The sequence below is a fragment of the Ahaetulla prasina genome, chromosome 5, assembly GCF_028640845.1.
Source record: "Ahaetulla prasina isolate Xishuangbanna chromosome 5, ASM2864084v1, whole genome shotgun sequence".
NCBI classification, from domain to species: Eukaryota; Metazoa; Chordata; class Lepidosauria; order Squamata; family Colubridae; genus Ahaetulla; species Ahaetulla prasina.
This window is the reverse complement of record NC_080543.1, coordinates 82,927,855-82,952,843: the sequence shown is the minus strand read 5'-3', so window position 1 is coordinate 82,952,843 and position 24,989 is coordinate 82,927,855. Positions and strand designations below refer to the sequence as shown.

The 24,989-nt window shown below is 37.6% G+C and overlaps 1 protein-coding gene and 2 long non-coding RNA genes across 4 annotated transcripts in view; 1 reads left to right on the top strand and 2 right to left on the bottom strand.

The window, feature by feature from the left end:
- Positions 1-24,989, top strand: part of NHS (NHS actin remodeling regulator) — a 522,889-nt gene that overhangs the window by 475,696 nt on the left and 22,204 nt on the right. Inside the window, exons 3-8 of one of the 2 annotated variants that reach the window (XM_058186909.1) lie at positions 9,235-9,365; positions 13,040-13,102; positions 15,103-15,298; positions 16,596-16,727; positions 17,993-20,899; positions 21,932-22,058. In XM_058186909.1, the coding sequence (XP_058042892.1) occupies positions 9,235-9,365; positions 13,040-13,102; positions 15,103-15,298; positions 16,596-16,727; positions 17,993-20,899; positions 21,932-22,058 (3,556 nt within the window). The remainder of the gene's footprint in view (positions 1-9,234; positions 9,366-13,039; positions 13,103-15,102; positions 15,299-16,595; positions 16,728-17,992; positions 20,900-21,931; positions 22,059-24,989) is intronic. The other variant, XM_058186910.1, reaches the window with a different exon arrangement.
- Positions 11,907-18,118, bottom strand: LOC131200273 (uncharacterized). The gene is made up of 3 exons (XR_009155566.1): positions 17,902-18,118; positions 15,518-15,989; positions 11,907-12,651 (listed from the first exon to the last, which is right to left on the bottom strand). It is a non-coding gene; the product is annotated as an uncharacterized LOC131200273 (long non-coding RNA).
- Positions 18,146-21,897, bottom strand: LOC131200272 (uncharacterized). The gene is made up of 3 exons (XR_009155565.1): positions 21,446-21,897; positions 18,546-18,725; positions 18,146-18,283 (listed from the first exon to the last, which is right to left on the bottom strand). It is a non-coding gene; the product is annotated as an uncharacterized LOC131200272 (long non-coding RNA).

The window sequence follows — 24,989 nt, the reverse complement described above, 5'->3', positions numbered from 1 at the left end:
GATGCCATCTTCTTATTAGCTGGGAAGCAGTTGTTCCACGTGCGGGAGTTCCCTGCCTCCTTATTGGTTAAAGCATCTGACAGCCGCTATAAAAGAGCTGTCAGACACAGTTATTGTTGCCGGTATTTTGGAGTTGCCTTGTTAGCAGGGTTGCTTAACCCATTAAAGAGTATTGTTGTATTGTTGTGAAATACTCAGTGTAGCCTCAATTATTGAATCCTTCCATCTCCCGACAGATCAGATATAATCCAGCTTCCATCCTCATTTGACTTAGAAGTTCCCACAAGATGAATCCTCAGCTATGTCCCTCCAAAAATGGACATAAACCTACAGTCATAGATTTAAGCTGGAGTACCTGCCCATCTGAAAAAATTTCATTCTTGGAGCAAGGGCAGAAGAACACTGGCAATCAAGATATAGAGGAGCAACAACAAATTCTGCAACCCATGAGAAGAAATATCAAACCTCACAATAACTGTGTTTATATGGGAAGCATAGATGATATCACCTGGTAAAAATGCCATCTAGCCAACCAACCAAGCCAGACCACCTTTCCTCCGGGAACCCCATACAGATGCTGACCTGGAATGTCACTGGCTGGAAAGGGATGCTTGATAGTGGACTAAGGAGCTTTCTTCCTAGATTTGATGTAACAGCCTTTCAAGAAACCTGGTTAACTGAAGTGGCCAAACCAGTACAATTGCCAGGCTTTTAGGGATGAGCCTCCCCACTGCAAAAACAAAGGGAGACCTTCTGGTGGGCTATGCATTCTTATAAAGCAAGAGTTGCAATGGCAGGTTAAATTTGGATATGAAGAGTTTGAGTTAATACTGGTCAATGTGTATATCTCTCCAAACCCATCCCATTATTATAACTCTGAATACTGGATGGGTTTGGAAGTTATCCTAGATGATATATCTGTTTTGTACCCTCAGCCCATAGTGGTATTACTAGGAGATTTGAATGCTAGGTTGGGTGCCTCTTTGTATGAGTTCACCAAGGAGAAGGGAGTCCCAGGGGAGTTTTTTGATAACCATCCTCTGTGGCTCTCGAAAGACCGCAAAAGTAATGCTGCTGGCCTGCTTCTAGTCTCCTTAATTTTTAAGGATAATCTCCAAATTCTGGGAGGTAAGGATAAGAATTACACATATCCTTACTCATACCACTCGGACAATTCAAGCAGTGTACTGGATCGTTTTTTTGTGTGTAGAGATAAAGTTGACCTCTTTTCAGAGGTCACAGTACACCTTAGTGACAATAGTGACCATCAGCCTATAAGCGTGACATTGCAAGGCCACTCAGATTTAAGACCATATAACATGGCTGACAGATGGCTCACCAAAAACGTAGAGGTGATCCAAAATAAAAGGTTAATTTGGACCAAAGTTAATACTAATGCAATATTAGAATGCCTTAAAACAGAATGCTGCTAAGTGGACTAGAACAATCCTGTTGTGACCCAGACCCAAGTAGGTAGCAACAAACTCAGTCTGTGATAAAATAAACTTTATTTGAACAGCTGGGAATTACCTCATTCCCAGTGAGGTTCAACTCAAAGTAAAACAAAGGCCTCTCAAACACCAATTCTTCAGTTATCACAAACCTGAGTCCAATTAGGCAAACTGCCAAAGGCCCTTCCTGATAAATGTCCAGAAGTTACCAAAACACGGAGCAGAGGACGCAGCTACAACGTTATTTTCTGGCAAGCTGAAACACCAGTGCTGGTCTGTTATTAAGCCTTATGGGAGGGGCCAATCAACTCTTGGCCCTACTCCCGAGTTGTCCTCTCTGCTTGAGCTGCTCTTGCCTTTTGGGAGCTCTTCTCATGCATGCATTAGGAACAGGCTCCTCCAATTCCTCTTCCTCACTATTATCAGTCTCTGGAGGCTCTGGAGTCTGCACCTCACTTCCTGATGGCCCTGGCCTCACTTTAGCCTCATCGCTGTCTAACTCCATTGCCAGCACCGTAGGCTGCTGACGGACCACAACAAATCCAATCATCTACTATTGACTGGATGTCAGCTTTCAATGCATTCTCTAATCTTTGTAATATTCTGAAGAAACCCCTAACAACTAAACCTGCTACAAAAAGACCCTGACTGGGTAGACCCCATTGGTTTGATCCTGAATGCCAGTGACTGAAAAAGAAATTGAAGGCAGCCATGAAGCTCACTGCCTACTTTTCTATACAAGCTGAGATGTTGCACACAAGAAGGGAATATAAAAAAATTATAACATTAAAGAAAAAAAAGTTTTGCCATTTCAATCTGGTCAGAACTTGAGTTGGCTGCCAGAAGTCACAACTTGGTAATATTTTGGCACTCTGCGGCAGGTGTCCTGAAGGAACAGAAATTTGCGTTTGACATACCAATCTCTGCTGAGGACTGGGAGAATTATTACAAGTGTTTGTTTGCCTCCACCTGCAGAGAAACTGTCTCTAAGCAGTGATCTAGTAAATCCTAGAAACCCTCCCCCCCTTGGCCACCAGTCTTGGCCACCAGGAAAAGGAGATACAATCCATCATTAAAAGCTTAAAGAGTAATAAAGCTCCAGGTGAGGATTTTTTATCAGTAGAATTATTCAAGAAATTTCTCAATTGGTGGGGCCCAGTATTGGCAGGTCTTTTTACACATTTAAATAACACCTGCCATATACCAGATGGGTGGAAGATGGCAATAGTTGTCTCCGTATATAAAAAAGGAAATAAAAAGGATCCTAGTAATTATAGACCTATTAGCCTGATTGACATTGCAGCAAAAATATATGCTAGGTTCCTTTTGAACAGACTTGAAATCTGGGTAGAGGAAAACTATCCTCACAGAAGAACAAGCAGGTTTTAGACAAAGCCAATCCATTATTGATAACTGCTTTTTCTTGAACCATCTAATTGCCAAATATATCTGTAAGGGGAGACCCCTGTTTGCTGCTTTTATAGACCTTACAGCGGCATTTGATATGGTAACAGAGAAGTACTATGGAGTAAACTGACTTCTCTTAAAATAGACTTAAAAGGACTGCTGGCTTTGATTAAAGCCCTTTACACAAGTACCTTTTTAAGAGTGAGGTTTGGGGTTAATGGGGCTCTGACTAACAGGATTCACACAAATAAAAGGGTAAGGCAAGAGTGTATCCTGGCCCCATTACTATTTAGTTTATATATCAATGACTTGCCAGAGTTAATGGAGGATCCCATGGTACACATGCCAAAGATCCTAAATATTTAATATAACAGCTTGCTTTATGCGGATGATATTATTTTATTATCATATTCACTAGTAGGATTACATAGCCTATTAAGAAGATTCAGCTCTTATTGCCAGGATAATTCCCTAGCCATTAGTAAATCTAAATAGAAAATAATGGTATTTGGAAAACATCATCAGAGGCATAGGTGACAATTAGACGGTGAACCAATTGAATAGGTTAACACCTTTGTATATTTAGGCGTAACCTTTTCCAAGATTGGATCTTGGGCTTGCCATCATCAACAGAGTGCACTCAGAGCAAAAGCCTGTTAGAATTTACTGCTTAAATTAAAAAAACCATAGTTACCCAGGGTCCCCAGCTCTATTAATTAAAGTATACAAAGCTAAGGTTACCCTTATGCTCTTGTATGGAGCAGAGGTTTGGGGTCTATATTCAACCACAGCTCCAGCATTTGAGATGTATTCTGGGTGTAGATCCAAGAACATCTGCTGCAGCAATTAGGGCTGAATTGGGAATTCATACAATTCATGTGCTATCCAAAATTAGAGCATATAACTACTAGTGCAAAGTCAATGAAACGGAGACTGATAGACTCCCCAATTTATATCTGCTAGAGCAAATAAAATTACAATCACAAATTTCCTGGATCACCAAACTAACAAATTTCGTAAGAAGCTGTGGCCTTCCTGACTCTTGTGTAACAGGAGAACAATTAAAAAAAAGAGCTGCCCAAAGAATTAAGGATATAGAAGCACAAAATAATATAGCTATTCTTAGTAAGGTGGGTAACTTGAAATGGCTGAGCAAATACAAACGTATTTACAAACTTTTCAAGTAGACAGCTATTTGAAGTTACAACTGCCAGAACATCTTCAGGAGATATTTACACGGACAAGATTCGAACAGCTTGACACAATGGTCATATATAGGAGATTCTATTCCATACCTACAATGAGCGTCTCTGCATTTGCAGAGGTAGAAGACTTGGCTCACATCCTATTTGACTATTGCTTATATAAGGGGGTGAGAGAGAAGGTACCTTGGTCCATATACCAAACGAATGACCCTTTGGGATCCCCATATGAAAACAACTTATTTATGTGCATCCAGAACCTGAAAATAACATTTAACACAGCACAGTACTTAAACAAAACAGTTCGGTTGAGATCTGCATACGTGGGACTGATTGGGGTAGATTGTAACGGTGACACTGAAATATAGTTTTATGTCATTTTATTCTATTTTATATATTTATGTATTATATTGTATCTTATCCTACAACTATTGTATTTTACCCTACTCTTATTTTAAATTGTTTGTATAAGATTTTATTGGTGATATGTGTTTGTACCTTGTGCTTTGATATGGCCTGTAGGCTAATCAAAGCTATCATTTTAAATTGTATTTTATTCCAATTTCATTTTAAATTGTATTTTATCCAATTCCATTTTAAATTGTTTTTATCAGATTTTAGTAATAATTTGTGTCTGGAACTTTGATATGGCCCAAATTAAAATTTACTAAGACTATATTACTATTATTCTTCTCATCTTTCTTATTACCTATCTCCTCCCACTTATGACTATAACCTTGTTGCTTGTATCTCTACAATTTATATTGTTTTATTTGTTTCCTAGTATGATTTGATAGAATAGAATAGAAGATTATTTTTTATTTTTTATTATAGCTTATTTAGATTATTTAGATTATTTAGTAGCTTATGACTATCATTAAGTGTTGTAACTTTTTTTTCTTTTTATGTACACTAAGAGCATATGCACCAAAGACAAATTCCTTGTGTGTCCAATCACACTTGGCCAATAAAGAATTCTATTATGGATTGCATCCCAAAGTTCTGAAGGAGCTGGCAGATGTTATCTCAGAAACATTGTATCGTATCTTTAAAAAATCTTGGAGCACTGGGAAATTATCAGATGATTGGAAAAGAGCTGATGTGGTTCCCATCTTCAAAAAAGGGGGGGAAAGCAGACCCAGAAAACTACAGACTAATCATCCTAACATCAATACCTGGGAAGATATTGGAAGAAAAATAATTTTAGGCCTAGTACTCTTCAATATCTTCATAAATGAGTTAGATGAGGGAGTAGAAGGGGAACCCATCAAATTTGCAGATGACACTAAGCTGGCAGGAATAGTCAACACCCCAGATGACACACTCAGGATCCAAAAAGATCTTGACAGACTTGAACAATGGGGCCTATCCAACAAAATGAAATTTAATGTGGATAAAAGCAAGATTTTACACCTGGGCATGAAAAACCAGGTACAAGTACAGATTGGATGATACCTGGCTCAAAAACAGTATCTCAACCATCCAACTGGTGAACCCAAAATAAGGAAACACTCTCAGGAGCTTTGAAATTCCAAAAGCAAAACTTTATTGAAGAAACAAAACCAGTTCTGGTTTTCCCATGCAAAGGCTAGCCTAGTTAAACAATAACTTCCTCTTCTCCCCACCCCTGAGTGATCACATTGTCCAATTATGAGATGTCCTTTTGTTATGGAAACAGTCCATCTCTTCCTTGAGCACCTGCAGTGGTAACCTTGCCAAACTCTCATGATCTCTGCATATGTTCTCAGCATTTCATTTCCCCTCTTCCCTCCCCACTCCTAGTTCATTGGCAGGTTGAAAAGCATTAAGGTTTGAAAGAAACAAAGTGGTTCAATCTATGAGAGGGATCTTGGAATCCTAGTGGATGATCATTTAAACATGAGTCAGCAGTGTATGGCAGCAATTAAAAAAGCTAATATAGTCCTTGGTTGTATAAACCAGGGGTCCCCAACCTTTTGGACCTCAGGGACCACCAAGTCCATAATTTTAAATCCCGGGGACCACTAATACAATTCCAGCGCGCCGATTGCTGAAGCGCCTGGACTCCCAGTCCTTCAGACACTGTCCTTCCTCTCTCTTTCTTTCTTTCTTTCTTTCTCCCTCCCTCCCATTCATTCTCTCATTCTCCCCCTCTCTCTTTCTCTCTCTCCCACTCATTCTGTCATCTCTCTTTCTATCTCCCCCCTCTTTCTCTCTTTCTCTCTCTCTCTGCCTCTCTCTCTTTCTTTCTCTCTCTCTCTCTCCCTCTCTCTCTTTCTCTCTCTCTTTTTCCCTCTCCCCCCCTTTCTCTCTCTCCCTCCTCTTTCTGATTCTCTTCCCCTCTCTTTCTCTCTCCCACTTATTCTGTCATCTCTCTTTCTCTTCCCCTTTCTCTCTTTCTTTCTTTCTCTCTCTCTCTCTCTCTCTTTGTCTATCTCTTTCTCTATCTCTCTCTTTCTACCCCTTTCCCCTCTTTCTCTCTCTCCCCTCTCTTTCACTCTCATTCTCACTCTCATTTTTCTCTCCCCCTCTCTTTCTCTCTCTCCTTCACACTTTCTCTCTCATTCCCTCTTTCTCTCTCCCCCACTTTCTTTCTCTCTCTCTCCCCCACTCTTTCTCATGGGCCAGCCAGTGTCTTGGGGCTGAGAAGAAGTCAATCATCCCCCCCCCCCGAGAGACTGAGGTGCAGGAGCACCAACAAGGGATGGAAGAAACTTGCAGCTTTACAGCAGAGCCCTTGCCGGCTGGAATGAGGTAATGGTGCAAGGGGGGGAAAACGACGATGCAGGCGGGCCGAAGCAACCAGTGGCTGTCCCCGTTCCTCGCCCTCCCTTCCCAGTAACTCCTCACCTGGCAAGTGAAGGGAAGTGGGGGAATGGAGATTCTCTCCATATTCCAGAATGGGAGCGAAGCTTTGTCACTTGCGGGATCATTCTCTCTCTCTCCCACTCCTTCTCATGGGCCAGCCAGTGTCTTGGGGCTGAGAGGAAGTCAAGCATCCCCCCAAGAGGCCATGGTGGCTCAGGCTGTAAGATAGCCTGTTATTAAAACACAGCAGCCTGCAATTACTGCAGGCTCAAATCCCACCAGGCCCAAGGTTGACTCAGCCTTCCATCCTGTATAAGGTAGGTAAAATGAGGACCCAGATTGTTGGGGGGGCAATAAGTTGACTTTGTAAATATACAAATAGAATGAGACTATTGCCTTACACACTGTAAGCCGCCCTGAGTCTTCGGAGAAGGGCGGGATATAAATGTAAAAAAAAAAAAGAGAGAGACCGAGGTGCAGGAGCACCATCAAGGGCCGGAAGAAACAGCCACGAGATCCAGCTCCTGCTCTGGAATATGGAGCGAATCTCCATTCCCGCACTCCCCTTCCCTTGCCAGGCAAGGAGTGACTGGGAAGGGAGGGCGAGGGGTGGGGACAGCCACTGGTGGATTCAGGTGACAGGAAGCTAAATCAGGGGGAAGAAACAGCCCAGCTTTCCCGCCACCCGTTGCTTCGGCCCGCCTGCACTGCCATTCCGCCCCCCTTTGCATCATTACCTCATTCCAGCCAGTGAGGGCTCTGTTGCAAAGTTACAAATTGCCCAAACCTCCCTCAACAGCGAAGATTTACAGCCCCACCATGAGCTGCCTGGCCAGTCCCATCTTCCAGAGCTCTAGTCATGGGACTGGCCATTGCTTATCCCAGAACAGCTCCTCCACCCAGGTGCACCGCGGACCAACAACATTTTCTCATGGACCAGCAGTGGTCCGCGGACCACTGGTTGGTGACCGCTGGTATAAACAGAGACATAGAATCAAAGTGAAGTATTAGTACCACTTTATAAAACCTTAGTAAGGCCACACTTGAAATACTGCATCTAGTTTTGGTCACCACATGTGCAAAGTCACCATGTAATGTATTTGCAATTTTGGAGGGAAATTTGGGCGGGAAAATACACGTTGCTGATTGGCTGGTGCCTCAGCCAAAATACTATATAAAGAGAGGTGTTTGCCTATTGGCTTTGCTGGGTTTCACAATAAACTAAAGAGCTGTTGTCACTTGCATCATCTCCTGCCTCGTCATTGCCCAAACTTAACACACCACATGTGCAAAAAAGTGCAAAGAAGAGCAACTAAGATGATTAAAGCCCTGAAGACTAAAACATACGAAGAATAGTTGAAGGATTTGGGTTTGGCTAGTCTAGAGAAAAGAAGGACTGGGCGACATGATAGCAGTATTCCAGTATTTGAGAGGCTGCCACAAAGAAGAGGGGTCCAATTCATTTTCCAAAGCACCAGAGGGCAGGACAAGAAACTATGAATGGAAACTAATCAAGGAGAGAAGCAACCTGGAATTAAGGAGAAACTTCCTAACAGCAAGGACAATTAACCAGTGGAACAGCTTGCCTTCAGACATTGTGGGTGCTTCATCATTGGAGATTTTTAGAAGAGACTGGACAGTCACTTGTCTGAAATGGTATAGTATCTCCTGCTTGAACAGGGGGCTGGACTAGAAGACCTCCAAGGTCCCTTCCAGGTTTATTTTGATTTTCCTTGCTATATTTCTGTAAATATTCCATCAGTTCCTGTAGTTATTCCAAGCTAATGGCTTGAGTGCACTTTTATACCTTCTAGTACTAGAGATTTGAATGTTTCCAAAACCCAATGTCATATGTAATGAAAAATATATATTATACTTCTAGTGTACTATTATTTTAAAGTGATTTCTCAAAATATAATTACATTCAAGTTTGTTTTAAATATTTTGCATCAATTGTAGAACAATTTTTGTCCCTGGAGAATCAAAGTCATAATATGGCAACTTCATTCCCTACGATATGGGTTTTATTGATGGTAGATGCTGAATGAATGAGAACAAATGAAAATAGAATTTGTGTGTTTTTTTCATGCATGTTTTATTTTTCATAGATGTAAGTTAGTTTCATCATAACATCCAGTAAAAAACAAAGAGTGGGAAATTAGTTATCGCTGAAGAGTATAAGCTAGCATTTGTGCCGTTGAGTCAATTTTAACTCCTGGTAACTGCCTGGACAACTATGTATAGATAGTTACAGCATGTAATTCATCACTGTGTTATTATCATGCAGTGAATCTGGATTGGATCTGGACTCAGATATTTTTTGTCAGGAACCTATTTTTCAATGTACAATGTATCTTGCTGAACAATTGTCTTCTTATTTCTTACAGAGCATCGAAACCAGGGTAATAACCAAGAGCAAAAAACTGTGAACCGAACTGTGGTAGCTCCCCCTTTTCCCACTTTTCCTGTGATCCACACTAAGAAGGAAAAAGAGACTAAGGACCATCACTTGCTAAAAGTAAGTTATCCCTTGTCTTCTTAATGCATTTGTGATGTGTTAGCACAGCTTGGGTTACCAGCAACTTATCCAGCCAAACATCTTTATCTTAAATGTCAACTAACTGGGGAGAAAATTGCCAGGAAATGCCAGGAAAAATAACATCTGCAAAACCTCTGTTACATTGTTATTAAAGGTATAAAGGTGAAGCCTAATTATCAGTAGATTACAAAATGAACAATAATTGTGTGGTATTCTTAACTCAATTTCCTGCTATGGTTTTTTTTAAATCAAGCCACAATTTTTTTAAAAAAAATGTTACTCTTTATCTTGGTCTCACTATAAATTCTAAATTTAAATACAAGACATTTTTTAGCAGATGGGTAATCATTTATGTCAGTCAGAAGGAGCCTATGCTAGGATATATGCATTTATTTGTGACAATAATTGTCAATAAAGCAATAACATGAGTTATTGCTTTATTGACAATTGCAAAATAGTCATGCTGATATATTAACTAGAGAAGATGCCATCAAGCAGTCTTATTTTATTGATTGGTTGATTGATTGATTAGCTTCTTCTAAACTATCATCCTTCAAGTGGGTGGTACTACAACTCTCAGAATTCACACTAAATATGGCAAAATAAAAATTGTACCAGTAATAATTTATCTCCAGGGGACTGGAGGCTAAAACATATAAAGAACGGTTGCAGGAACTCGGTATGTCTAGTTTAATAAAAAGAAGGACTAGGGGAGACATGATAGCACTGTTCCAATATCTCAGGGGTTGCCACAAAGAAGAGGGAGTCGGGCTGTTTTCCAAAGCACCTGAGGGTAGAACAAGAAGCAATGGGTGGAAACTGATCAAGGAAAGAAGCAACTTAGAACTAAGAAGAAATTTCCTGACAGTTAGAACAATTAATAAGTGGAACAACTTGCCGGCAGAAGTTGTGAATGCTCCAACACTGGAAATTTTTAAGAAAATGTTGGATAACCATCTGACTGAGATGGTGTAGGGTTTCCTGCCTGAGCAGGGGGTTGGACTAGAAGGCCTACAAGGTCCCTTCCAACTCTGTTGTTATATTATATTATATTATATTATATTATATTATATTATATTATATTATATTATATTATATTATATTATATTATATTATATTATATTATATTATATTATATTATATTATATTATATTATATTATATTATATTATATTATATTATATTATATTATATTAATACAAACAAGACGACACCATGTGAGAAAAGGCTGCTTTTATTACATTTCAAATTATATAAAAACTCACTGAAAGAAAGTGGTCTTGTTACTCTAAGTCAGTATTTCTCAACCTTAACAACCTGAAGATGTTTGGACTTCAACTCTCAGAATTCCCAGGAGTTGAAGCCCAAACATCTTTAAGTTGTCATGGTTGAGAAACATTGACCTAGGTCATCCAAACTTTCCAAGCATCTACAAGAATGGAGGGGGTAGTGAGAAACCATGGGGTTTTGCTTTGTATCATATGACTGCGATATTTACATGAGGAAAGAGGGGAAATGAACTGTACATCATGAAGTTGTGATGTAAATTCAAATCTCTTGTACTTGTTTCACTGCACTGTAGAACCAGGTGCACATTTTTTTTTCATTCTAATGAAATTTCAGCTTGCTGTAGGTACCCCTATCTAATCAGCTGACTCAGTTTGCTTCCGGAGGGAAAGTTCTCTGTTCAGTTTTATAAAACTGTTGATGAAATTCACTGGACACCATCCAAGATTAGATGGAGCACACATTTTTCTTGTCCCCTGGAATATCTTTTTGCTGCAAGTTGTTTGAAGGATAGCAGTTTTCAGCAATAAAAGATGTCCCCACCTTTGCCAGGTTTTAAAATGGTAAATGCAATGTCCCCTGATTTTCTGTTTATCAGGTGACCTATTTCTTCTCGTGGAATTTAATTTCTTCTGCCTAACAGTCTGAATTACATGCTTTCTCTTTCACATTCTGTACCCTCTCCCCCTCCCCCCAAAAAAATTTGTACATCCCTTTCAAGAAAATAGAGCCACCATATAACAATTATTTCCCCTCACTGATACAAATTTTTGAATCAGGAAAAGAGTAACTGTGACATGTTTTGTTGTACATTTTCACAGGTCTGACTTTCACTTATATTGTATAGCATCTAATTACAATAAGTGATTTAACACCGCATCTTCATATTCACATACTAGCAAGTTCAGCGCATGTATACTAATGATTTTCATATTAGAATAGGACCTTTTGGTGACATTAAAAAAATCCTTTATAGATGGCTGTCCACCCTGTGTTTGAGTGAAGGATAGCTACCATTTAATGGATGAACAATGTTGAACAATTTTTATTGTAGTTGAATAAGGCTTTACAACGTTCCATAACATTCTCTTCTCAAACCATCTTTCATGCTGAAAAATGCTAAAATGTGTATCCTGTTTTGCAGCTCATTGATTGTTTCTTCTTCTTTCTCCAAACTGGTGCCCTCCAAATATTTGAATTATCACTGCCATCATTCTCAGCCATCATGGCCAATTTCAATATTAAGTCACATAGACAATGTTATTACTGATGTTTCTACATCACCTAACATCAATTTTCATGAATACTGTACATACAATATGAAACAAATTATTATAAAACAATAAGGACAACATTATGAAGAAAAATTAAAAGTTGTTTTAATGCTCCAGTGGGTTAACTAGTGCATTATAAATTATACATGGTTCCATTTCATCGAAGAAATTTCATGATTAGATTAATTGAGATTAATAGGCAAAAGTTATTGATCTGATACTTCCCATACCTATTTCCATAGTTGCTGTTGTTGTTGTTAGTTGCGAAGTTGTGTCCAACCCATAGTGACCCCATGGACAACATTCCTCCAGGTTTTGCTGTCCTCTACCATCCTCTGGAGTCCATTTAAGCTCACACCTACTGCTTCAGTGACTCCATCCAGCCACCTCATTCTCTGTCGTCCCGTTCTTCTTTTGCCCTCAATCTTTCCCAGCATTAGGCTCTTCTCCAGTCAGTCCTTCCTTCTCATTAGATGGCCAAAGTATTTGAGTTTCAACTTCAGGATCAGGCCTTCTAAAGAGAAGTCAGGGTTGATCTCCTCTAGGACTGAGCAGTTTGATTGCCTTGAAGTCCAAGGGACTCACAGGAGTCTTCTCCAGCACCATAGTTCAAAACCCTCAATTCTTTGGTGTTCAGCCTTCCTTTGGTCCAACTATCACAGCCATACATTGCAACTGGGAAAACCAGTTTCCATTTAGTATGACCTAAAACCCAGAAACCAGAGGAAACTGAATTAAATAATCAATGAATGGTTTCCTGCTGTAAGGATGGTATTATCAACTATTGAAGAGCTTGCATGGGAAAAATCTACACACATGATTTTTATTTCCATTAACATCCTCCATGTAGCTAACCACTCTGTCTAAATATGCAGAAATTAAGCAGCATATTATAATTGATAAACAGGTTCTCATGATAAAAACTTTATAGATTTATATTATTTATTTCTCATTGGAACAGAATGCAATGAAGAAACTTTTTTAATGCTACACAATGCATTTCAGATGTACTTTGATCAAAAATCATAGAAACATTTGTTGTATGTGTTAATTTTTAATCATTTCCCTTTCCCTCAACATTTCATATTTATAGTTTTATAGAACCCGCTCATCTTCCCCTACTGAGTGTTGCCACATGACCCCATGGAGTAAAAAGGTATTGGAAAATAACCGAATAAAACCTCCTCATAGAATCTGTCTCTTTTACACCCTAATCTTTCTTTGCTACTCTTTTGACTGACAAACTTTGTTGTCTTTATTTCATGCTCTTATCAACAAAGACCATTAACTTTTTTTCATCCTCTATACCAATTTGGTGTTAGGTTTAATAGCCAATGAGCAAGTTTCTTTTTGTTGATTAGTTTTAAATGCCAGAACTAAATTTGTATATAACTGGGAAAATATAGATGGCAATCTTGGAAAACTACAAGAATGTATTCAATGATATTAAAGCTACAGCATGGACCTAGTCAAAGGACTGTTATCACTGCTATTGTTTGCTGAAGAGCAACCCTGGCAGACAGTCAGAGATTGTAGTCAGGTCACTTCACTCTCTTTGTCCAAAAGACATTGTTATGCAGGGGAGGTATTGGTCACAAAATGCAAGCTAATACAGGCTATAGGGGACTTTTTTTTTTTTTTGCGTGCACCAACTTTTTAGCTCAGAGGTTACCTAGGAAACAAAGTCTTTTGTGCTTGTAGTTTATATGAACTATTCATGGCTGCTATGAACAGCACAAAGGCTGGAAAGAAAGAAAATGGCAATGTTTTCCTAACCTAGAGATGGACAGAAATATCTTCTAAGAAGACGGGTTCCTTTTACATTTTTATGTATAATATTACAGTCATTTCTGGCAAGGTAAGAATGTAGCTTGATATAAATTGGATTAATCACTGTGAAGTGCAGCCTTCAGCATAGATGTTGGGGGTCAAGAATGATTGTAAGTCTATTTTGTGCCTTCAGTAGGAATGGTGAGCAGCATATTTCTGACAAAAATAAACTAAAGTTAACTTGACTGTGGATCTTAGTTATAAAAAATAAAAATATTTAAATGCTCTGACAGCCTTAAAAAACGCAAAAATTAAATCTTGTCCCTTTAACAAAAACTAAAAGAATGAAATGCTTCTGAATAAGCAAAAGGGCAAAATATCAAGTAGTTATCAGAACTGACACTGAAAATTGAACTTGGGTAATAGACAGACTTCAGAATGGCTTTTTCCAGTCTCTAGAGTATGATGATTGATTCAGTGAAAAATATGCACTTTAAAAAATGGGGAAAACTGTATTTATCATTAAAGAAACCGTCATTTTTAGTTCTCTAGATATTGTCTAGATTATTCTATCGTTTTACTCACAAATAGTAAAGCAATAAAGCACAACAGTCTTTCTTTCTTTCTTTCTTTCTTTCTTTCTTTCTTTCTAATTCTACTCTTTGAAGTAGTTGGTATCTTACTTCTTTATATTTTGTCCCTTGTTTAAATTATTTGTTCTGAATTACAACTGGCCCTTAGATATTCTAAAGATCCTGGTTCAAACTTTACTTTTCAATTTTTCTTTTGATATCCAGTATTTATTATTAGATGGCTGTGTTCAGATGACATATTTATTCTGGTGAACAAAACCCCATTTTCTGGTTTAACACTGTATTATGAGCAATAAATTAATCAAATGAACCAGGTTTGTATTTCATAGCAACTACTAACACCAACCCAGAGTTAACATTATTCAAGCTTGGGATCTGTGAATGCAATCTCCAGATCTTAACTTGACATGGTTAAATATGTCATATGGACAGAGTGAATACAACACCTTTGACTGACTTTAAATCCAAAAACATTTCTATATTTAAATTCTGTTAATTTCAGAGAGACCTTACTTTGAAGTAAAATCAGGTATTTTAAAAATGCAAAATATGTATTTCTTTCAAAATATATAGAACATGAGATCAATTCATAAGGCCACGCTACAGTTCTACTGAAATCAGTGCTGCAGGTTGTCAATCATATGTAAATTGTTCATTTCTAAGTCTACATGCAAACAACATGAAAGAAAGTTCTTCTAAGTTCCAAGGAACTTCCTTCTTTTTTTTTAACTTCCAATTCTTATTATTTTGTTGTTTATGCATGGATGCTAATTTTGATTGTATTTATTTACAGTCCCACCACCCTTCGGAGGAAGAAGATACAGATATCATGTTAGGACAGAGGCCAAAAAATCCAATACACAATATACCTTCTACACTGGATAAACAAACAAATTGGAGCAAAGCACTACCCCTCCCAACTCCAGAGGAGAAAATGAAACAAGATGCCCAAGTGATTTCCTCTTGTATTATCCCCATCAACGTCACTGGTACAAATCTTTTGTCCTTTTTTTGTTGTGGTTGATTTGAAGGAGTTTTAATCACTTATTTTATTGCAGTAATTATTTCTCTAAATATAGAATTTTATAATTAGCAAATGTATTTATTTATAGATTTTATTGATCCCCCCCCCATTTTAGCATAGGGTAACATTTGCAACTTACAGTCATAAAAGTGTATCTATACATATACATTATATACATACATACCCATGTTTCTCCAAAGACCTGGTCTTATTTTCTTTTGGGCCCCAGATACATCTTTATTATCTGTGAGCCAGGGGTCTGTTGGTAGTGCAGCTTTCACCGTGACTGTCAATTTGTCCCAACTGTGGTCGGGTGGCAAACGAGGTCTTGTTTTCAGGGGATGTCTTATCTGCTTACCTTAGGACCACCGCAGCCATGCCCCGACACTTGTTGCGGTGCTACCTGACTTCTTCTGCAGCTGCTCACAGTTGCTCAAGGCCAGATGCCATGTGGCATATTGTGCCGGTGCCACCTCATTTGGCAGGATGCTGCATATTCACAGGAGGCCACAAGGCTCATTGCACCAGTGCCACTGCTCACATCAGGAGGCTGCATGGTGTGTTGTACCATTGCATATGTGAACTGCAGCACCAGCACAATGGAAACTGTACAATTTATTTTTAAAAAGTCCCTTCACTTATTAGAAATCTTCTTTCTATATATATTATATATGATACATAAAAAGAGAGAAAGAGACAGGAATTTGCAATACAATATGAAGTCAGAATGAAAATCAATGACTAGAAACATTTCTGAATTAGTTGTATTGGCTCATTGGTTCCTCATCTCATTCCATAGATTAAACCAAAAATAAATCTATCATGAAGAGTAGACTAATCTATTCATTTAGATCTCAAAAGGTTCTCTGTACACAGTATTGCCTCTGAGCAGTCATGAAGGTTTCCATATCAGTACACAATAAAATAATAATAATGTCAGAGTTAATACACTGTTTAACATATACACTGATAAGAACCAGTGGTATAAAGATGCCTCAGTTGCTTGCCAAAAACAATCAACAAAGAGCATACCAATGCTTTTTTTGAAAAGAGTATTAGGCTTTTCAAGTCATAACCACTAGATCTATGTAAATTTTTTGAAGAGCCACTATGATTCCCCTGAATCAACTGTTCAAAATATCAAAGTAACTACTGGAAGCTTGATATACTTTGATATATTTCAAGTATATCAAAGTCTTACCAAAGATCTTTGGGAAATGAAGGAATGTTTATTGTTTCTAAAAGCTATTTATGAATTGCAGGAGTTGGTTTTGACCGAGAAGCTAGTATACGCTGCTCACTTGTTCACTCCCAATCTGTGCTGCAACGAAGACGAAAACTGAGAAGGAGAAAAACCATCTCAGGCATCCCCAGAAGAGTCCAACAAGAAATAGGTGGAGTATAAATAAATTCTTCCCTAGAGAGCTGTAGTACTGTCTTAATGCAACTCTAGCTTGCTTTCAACAGTTTTCCAAATTCCTGATTCTGGTGTCAAGTACGATGCAATTAGTATGTTTTATTTGTTTTATATTTTTGTAAATATTGCCACCCATCTTTATTGCTCCTTACAGAATCAGTCTCAATGTGTGTAGGTGTCACTTAGTAGTACATATATACCTGTAGCTCACATTTTCTAAATGCAATCTTACCTGATTGCTGTTGAATTGTGTTCTTTTAGTTTGCTCTATACATCAAAAGTAAGTAGTTTAAATTATTTTTCCTTGTAGAAACCTAACAAATGTTTCCTGATAATAAATATACTGATAAATTGCCACAGACTAATTTATTTAGAAGATGTATTCCAGTGATGATGGTATGTGGGAAAAAGTTTAGGAGACTGGGCCAAAAGGCACTGTCAAGGGACTGGTAAAATAAGAGACAGCAGATTGGATAGAAGACAGGGCAAAAGGCTCGGAGGAGATTCTCCTTAGTTCCTTGGACTGTAAAGGAGACTTGAGGAGGGGACGAGATGTAGTTTCAGACTTGCAAGATTCTTTTAATGTAGCTTTACAACAAAGTAGAACTAGCTCTTCTGTTTCTGATTCCTACTTGGATTACACTGACAATTCCAGACAGTTGTACACATATTATCTGTTCTGAAAACTTGATCAACTAGTTTTTCCCACATTTTTATGTAATATTTTTTTCTCTTAATTGCTAAATATTAAGTTCATTCAATTAGACAAGTTCACTTTTTTTCTTACATTGAACGAACACCGTAGTAACTAGATTAAGGTCACTTAAGCTTGTCTTGTTAAAGAATCAATATTCTTCTATTATGGCAACAATTGAAAGATCAGGTTGGCATAAAACTAGTCAGCTCCTTAATTTCAGATGCACATGATTTGATTATTCCTTGGCAAGTATACATTTTGAGTTTGCACAGAAAACACCACTTGAGAGGATTGCAGTAATAGATTAATATTCCTCTGTTCAGATTAGTTTTTCTCTTTAATAAGGGTCAATCTTGGTAGTGTTAAGCATTGCTATGTGAAAGATCTAGTGTGAAGATAGCAACTATTTTTAATCTATTTTGTGAAAATTGGCATTAGCAAAACTAAAACCTACCTTGTAAACTTTTTAGGCCAATGTCAATGTCATAATTTGTTAGCCAGTTGAAAGCTGTGATGACTCACAAAATTTTATCTATGTATCCTAGATTCTGATGAATCACCAGTAGCAAGAGAACGGAATGTTATTGTGCATGCAAATCCAGACTTCTCTAATAACATCAACAGGAGATCAGGTACCCGAGACTCTGAGTGCCAAACAGAAGATATTCTCATTGCTGCTCCATCCCGGAGAAGAATACGAGCTCAGAGGGGTCAAAGTGCAGTAGCTTCACTGTCTCATTCAGCTGGCAACATATTGGTGCTGACAGATAATGGTGACTCTATGTTTACATCAATGAGCAATCGTGTTCGATCAAGGAGTCTTCCTCGTGAAGGTGCTAGAGCCAATGAAAAAGATCACAATAATGGTGCCAAAATTTCAGCATATGAGGCAGAACACTTTTTAACAAATCAAGAACGAATCTCCGCAAAGAATAAGGATGCTATTAATAACCACTGTTCACAGGAACACCATCCCAGGGGCTTAGCTTGTTCCCAGCATTTTCATAGTCCAGATCATAACTCAAATGAAAGAGGGAGGTCAAGGTTATCAAGGATAGTAGATTCTGGAAGTTGTGATATTTCTTCAAATTCTGATACCTTTGGAAGTCCAATTCACTCTATCTCCACAGCTGGGGTTCTTCTCAGCAGTCACATGGACCAGAAAGATGAACATCAATCATCCAGTGGAAACTGGAGTGGAAGTAGCTCAACATGTCCTTCCCAAACATCTGAAACAATTCCTCCTGCTGCTTCACCTCCACTGACAGGTTCTTCACACTGTGATTCAGAATTATCACTGAACATAATTGAACACTACGGTGAACATAAAATTAGAGGTCACAGGGCAAGTTCTTTCACTTCTGATGTGCTAGATGACCCTAACAATAGCAACACAAGTGACAGTGAGTGGAATTATTTGCATCATCATCATGATGCATCCTGCCATCAAGATTTCAGCCCAGAACATCCCAAGACTGATAGTCTGGGCTGTCCGAGTTTTACAAGCATGGCCACTTATGACAGTTTTGTAGAGAAGACTCCATTGGATAAAGCAGAGACTAGCTCACATTTTTCAGTCGATACTGAAGGCTACTATACCTCCATGCACTTTGACTGTGGACTCAAAGGAAATAAAAGTTATATTTGTAACTATGCAGCTGTGGGCTCTGAAAATTGCCAGAATTCAAGTTTTGCTTCCAATTTCACTCACTGTAATTGGCAAGATTATATGGATCATAGGAAGCAAGGGAAACCAGGCATATCTCTAAAGAAACCAAAGGCAAAGCCAGCCCCACCAAAACGCAGTTCATCTTTAAGGAAATCTGACACTAGAACAGATATTTCAGAGAAGAAAGAACCAAAGATAAGTAGTGGGCAGCAACATATGCCTCATACTTCCAGAGAAATGAAGCTGCCCCTCGAGTTTGCAAACACACCTTCAAGGGTAGAAAATACTAGCCTGCCAAGTAAACAGAAACCTTCCTGGCATAATCAGGATGAAAATGACGTAAAGGGCCTCCCATTTGATTCCATGGATATTGTATCATTTAAAGATGAAGGTGCTGAACAATCTCACTATGCAGATCTCTGGCTTCTAAATGACTTGAAATCTAATGATCCCTATAGATCTTTATCTAATTCAAGCACTGCTACGGGTACTACGGTCATAGAATGCATAAAGTCACCAGAAAGTTCTGAATCTCAAACATCACAGTCTGGATCAAGAGCCACCACTCCTTCTCTTCCTTCTGCTGAGAATGAGTTTAAGTTGGCATCCCCAGAAAAACTGGCTGGTTTAGCTTCTCCTTCAAGTGGCTATTCCAGTCAGTCAGAAACCCCAACATCATCATTTCCAACAGCATTTTTTTCTGGTCCCCTATCTCCAGGAGGGAATAAAAGAAAGCCAAAAGTACCAGAACGGAAATCCTCATTACAACAATCTTCTAAAGATGGCAACATATTTTTAAACAAAGACTTAGAACTTCCAATTATACCTCCTACTCATCTTGACCTAAGTGCTCTTCATAATGTTTTGATTAAACCATATGCTCCCAGACCCCAGCTGCATGCTTTTAACAATAATAAATCAAATATGATAGAAGAAGTACTGAATTCTAATTCTTCACCAGTTCTTGCTATTACACCTTCAGTGCTGAAGTCAGTACATCTTCGATCAATTAATAAGCCTGAAGAAAGGAGACAGAAAGACAATCCAGATTTTCTACCCATTCAAGAACATAGTTTTGTAACTGCTATTTCTTCATGCAAAATGAAACCACATGTAAGTAAGAAGCAAATGTCACATCAGTTCTTCATGGAAGATGCCATAGTGTCTTATATCAATCCCTCCCCAGTACAGATAAGCCCAGAACAGCTACTAGGAGAAGATAGTTTAACCTTTAGTGAAAGAAATATCTGTCAAGAGAATCTAAACTCATTAGTAGAGAGTGTTCCAGCAGCTAAGAGTGTACCAGATCAAATACATTCAGTACATGGGATTTTGTTAGAGCATACAACTAATAAAGCTTGTGGGTTTTCTGAATTTCCACAAGGCACAACAGTTTTTCCAAGTAATCTTGAAGGCAAAATTACTTGTGGATCAGAACAGAATAAGAGCATTAACCCCGTGCAGTCTCCATATGAATTACCTGCACACTGTGAACAAAAGTCAAAATATGAACCACTACATGAAGATATTCCTCGGTCTGACTCCTTAACTTGGGGAGCAGATACTTGTTATCAGCTGAAGCATCAGCTTGATATAAGCCAACGTGATGACAAAGTGCCTGAGAATATCAATTATGAACCAGAGATCTCAAATATAGATTCACTAAGTGAAAAATGCTCTGAAAATGATATCATGTCAGGTATTCCAACCAAAAGTGCCTCAGATGACAGTGATAGCAGAGCAGCTGAGACACAAGAAACTACAGAAGATGATACCTTAAAAGGTTAGTTCTTAATTATTCCTACACTGCTAATGATAGCACCTAATGCTAGAAATAATGTTACTTGATCGTATTAATATATAATTTTCAGAATTCCATTAATTTCAGTGAAACCCTAACATATTGCACTAATAAATGTATGATTCTTTGAAAAAATACACAGCTAGTCCTTGACCTATAACCATTCAAAGTTACAACAGCACTGAACAAATAGTTATTATGACTGGTTCCTGGGGTTCAGCCATCCCGGCACCCTCATGGTCTCATGATATAGGAGCTTGGTAACTGGTTCACACTCACAACAGTTTTGCAATATCTTCTACTCATGTGATTGCCATTTACAACCTTCCCTGCTGCCTTCTACAGAAAATCCCCCACTCTATGTGTGCACTCTGCTAGCCATTCATGCACCCTCCCTAACCTGTACTACCCCTCTCACATATTCTCATGCACTCTGTTCAATCCAAGCTATGCCTCTCTCACACTCTCTCGCATCTTTCTGTGCCCACCCCCCAATACACGCTGCACCTCTCATGCACCCTCTCTGACCTTGAACCAGGCTTTTCTGGACTCCCCTTGCTCTCTTCGTCACCAAGTTGGAGCCACTGACCTGCCTGGTGACCTGGGGTTTACAATTTCCTGTCATTTTCCCCACTGACTTTGGCTGTGGGAAGCCAGCAGGATGTTACCTTGCCTAACAAGTGAGGGATTTGACTGACAATGGCAATTGGGACTGCAGGGATTGCTGTTGCTAAGCAATGCAGTTAAACTTTACAGCTGCATTGGTTAGTGATGGAAAATTCCATGCCCAAGCACTGTCATAAGCCAAGGACTATCTATGTATGTGTATACATAAACCTGCAATTCCTTTTAATTTTCAGACACAAAAGGGCTCTTTATCATTAATATTAATTTAACAGTTTATCCAGTATTTAGTTCTGATTCTTATACACCTAATTCCATTAATTAAGGAGACTATGTAATCAAATTCTGGTACCTGATTCTCAGCAGTTTTCTTTATTGCTTTTTTTGAAGAATCTTTTGTGAGTGATGATTCTATAATCTCACCCATAAATGAGGATTCTCAAATTGAAGTAGAAGAGTTTTTGATGTCTCCAAATAAACCGCGAACAACAGAGGATCTGTTTGCAGTAATTCACCGGTAAGTTAATGTTACCATAACTGGAAACTGTACTTTTTATTGTCATAATAGCAATTTATTCAACATAATGGTGATAAAGTGCTTGTTTCAGAAACTTTATTTTTCAATCCAGACCAATATAACTATTTCTATAATTCAAAGTAGGAATTGCAGTCCATCAGATAAGTATGTTGTTGCAATGAAAACTCAAGGGAAATGCTCCTTAGAAACTGCTTTGTGAAAGTGAAATGAAGTGGCCATATTCCCACCTCGTTTCTCCCTGCTGCAAGTGCCAGTAGAACATGCAAAACCTCAAACTGAAGAAAATATCAGGGAAATTGTTTCCCACTCAAATAAAGCAGGGATACAAGTTTAATGCATGACTTTTATATGAAATATTTTATTGATTGATTACTTGATTATCTGCCATCAAGTTGGTGTCATCTTGGACCAACCACACAGAAGAACTTTCTCCAGAATGGTCTGTCCACCATGTTCTATGGCTTCCCCTCCTATGTATATGTTTTGTGTAGAGCAATGGGATGTTCTAGAATTCCAATTTTTCTAAGATTATTCCATAGCTTGATCTAGCTGAAACATTCAAAGACCTTCAATGTCTCAATGAAGTATATATTATTGACTTCTTTTTGATATTCTTTGACTTTCCCATTAATGTCTCTTGTTTCCTGTTCAAGGTAGCTTGAACATCTGCTATCTCCTTTTCCTATGTAGAGTTCTAATTTATGTCGAGAGAGCTTAAGCATTATTTTGCTAATATGTGAAATGTAGCATATTGTACAATATTTTGCACAATCTGTTAAGTCGCTTCTTTGATATTGATATGCATATTCATGTCTTCCAGTCTTGGCCATTATGTCTTTATCCAGTTTCACTGCCATAGTTTAGGTAGAATCTTTACTGATTCTGCTGCTGCTTGACCTGTTGCTGTATTAATTGAGCTTTTCTAGCTCCTTTTACCAATAATATAGTTTATTTTATTGCTGTGTACTCTGTATGGCCAGGTCTATGTACATTGGCATTTTTTTGTTGAAGACTATGTAGCTATGTAGTTTTCACATCACTGGATTGGCAAAAACTGGTACCATTCTTCCACTTTATTTCTATTTCTTGTGCCATATAGTCCAACTACATTTTTCTCTTTGCTACTTACAACAATGAGTTTTCAGTCTCCATAGACTACTTGCATTTTCTATCAATTTCAGTTTGAACATGAAGATAAATCTCACCAACCTCCGATTCTTTTACATCAGTAATTGGAGCATACTTGGATAACTGTTATAGCAAAGAGTTTTTCATTAAGTCTAATTGATGCTATTCAGTCATTGACTCTTTTTTCCAATTCATGTTTTATTTACAGTTTTCCTTTCACACCATACATATTTTGTGGACAGTGTATTGACTGGGTCAATGCCCTTTTTAAACAATGTTAATAATACAAATAAGTATACGTAATCCTTATCCTCCAACTTCACGAATACCATTCTCTCTTTATAATTCTTTATTGTTTTTTCCATTAACACATTTAAACCTAAATAATTTTGCACCATTTATTTGTTATCCCCTACTAAGTCACTAAAATTTAATATTTAAAAATTACTCATTATTCCACCATAATTTCAATATCCCAAATGTCTAGGACTACTAATAAGGCCAAATATTTAAAAAAATTAATCAATCCCAGGATTATATCTTAAAATCCCCACAATTTCTAATCCTTAAAAGTTTGAATTCACAATATATTTTAACTCACTGTTAATATTATAAACTTCCATCTTCTTAACGTTAGCTTATTTTTAATTCTAATAAATTCTATTATCTATTAGTATATATACTACTATTTTCCCTATTTGTATTTTCTACTTTTTCATTTTATTAATATATTTTATCACTATCCCTCATCTCTTAACCTTTTTGAAGTTCCGTCACTTATTGACTTTTTAAAAAAATATTTTTATTCAACATTTTTAATCTTTAAAATCACAACTACAATTACAGTTTTCCGTTATTGGAATTTTCTCTTAATTTCAGCTGATCCACAGGCCTATTGTTTTATACATATACATTCTTATTTCATAGTTACTTATTTTTATAATATATACAATATTTACATGTCTACTACATTCTAAAATATACATTTTTTTCCATTTCTTGCCTTTCCTGTACATTCGCTATAGATTAATTTTAGACTTCTTTTCAAGCCAATTATACCATCTGTTCCATGTCTCATAATACACTGTTTCCTCTCTGTCCCTTAATTCCATCATTAATTTGTCCATTTCTGTGTATTCTAGCACCTTTTTTATAATCATTGTGTTTGATGGAGTGTTTTCTTGCTTCCAGTTTTGGGTGAATGTGATTCTGGCTGCAGTGATTATATGGAGCATGATCTATTGAATTTCTTTGCTTATATTACCTCTTATTATATCCAAATGGAATAACTCTGGCTTCATATTATTTTTTTGTTCAATAATTTCCTCCAACCATTTTTTAATTTTTGTCCAATATTCCCTGGCTTTGGGACATGTCCACCACATGTGGTAATAGGTCCCTTGTTGGTGGTTACATTTCCAACAATTTGGTGGTCTATTGGGAAACATTTTGGCCAATCTTGCTGGGGCTAAATGCCATCTATAAAACATTTTGTAAATGTTCTCCTTATATGCCGTCAATATTGTCATTTTGTAATTTTTCCCCATAATTTTTCCCAATGCTCCAATTCAATATTATACTAAAATTTTGTAGCCCAAATTATCATTGTTTCTCTCACAGTTTCCTCCTCCATTTTAAATTTAAAAAGGCAATTATTTGTTTTGGTAATCATTTTTTCATCAGTCCCTGTTAATATTTTGTCCAATTTTTGTTGCTCATTTTGAAACCCATATTGTTCTGAATCTTTTTTATATCTTGTTTGAATCTGTAGGTATGGCCACC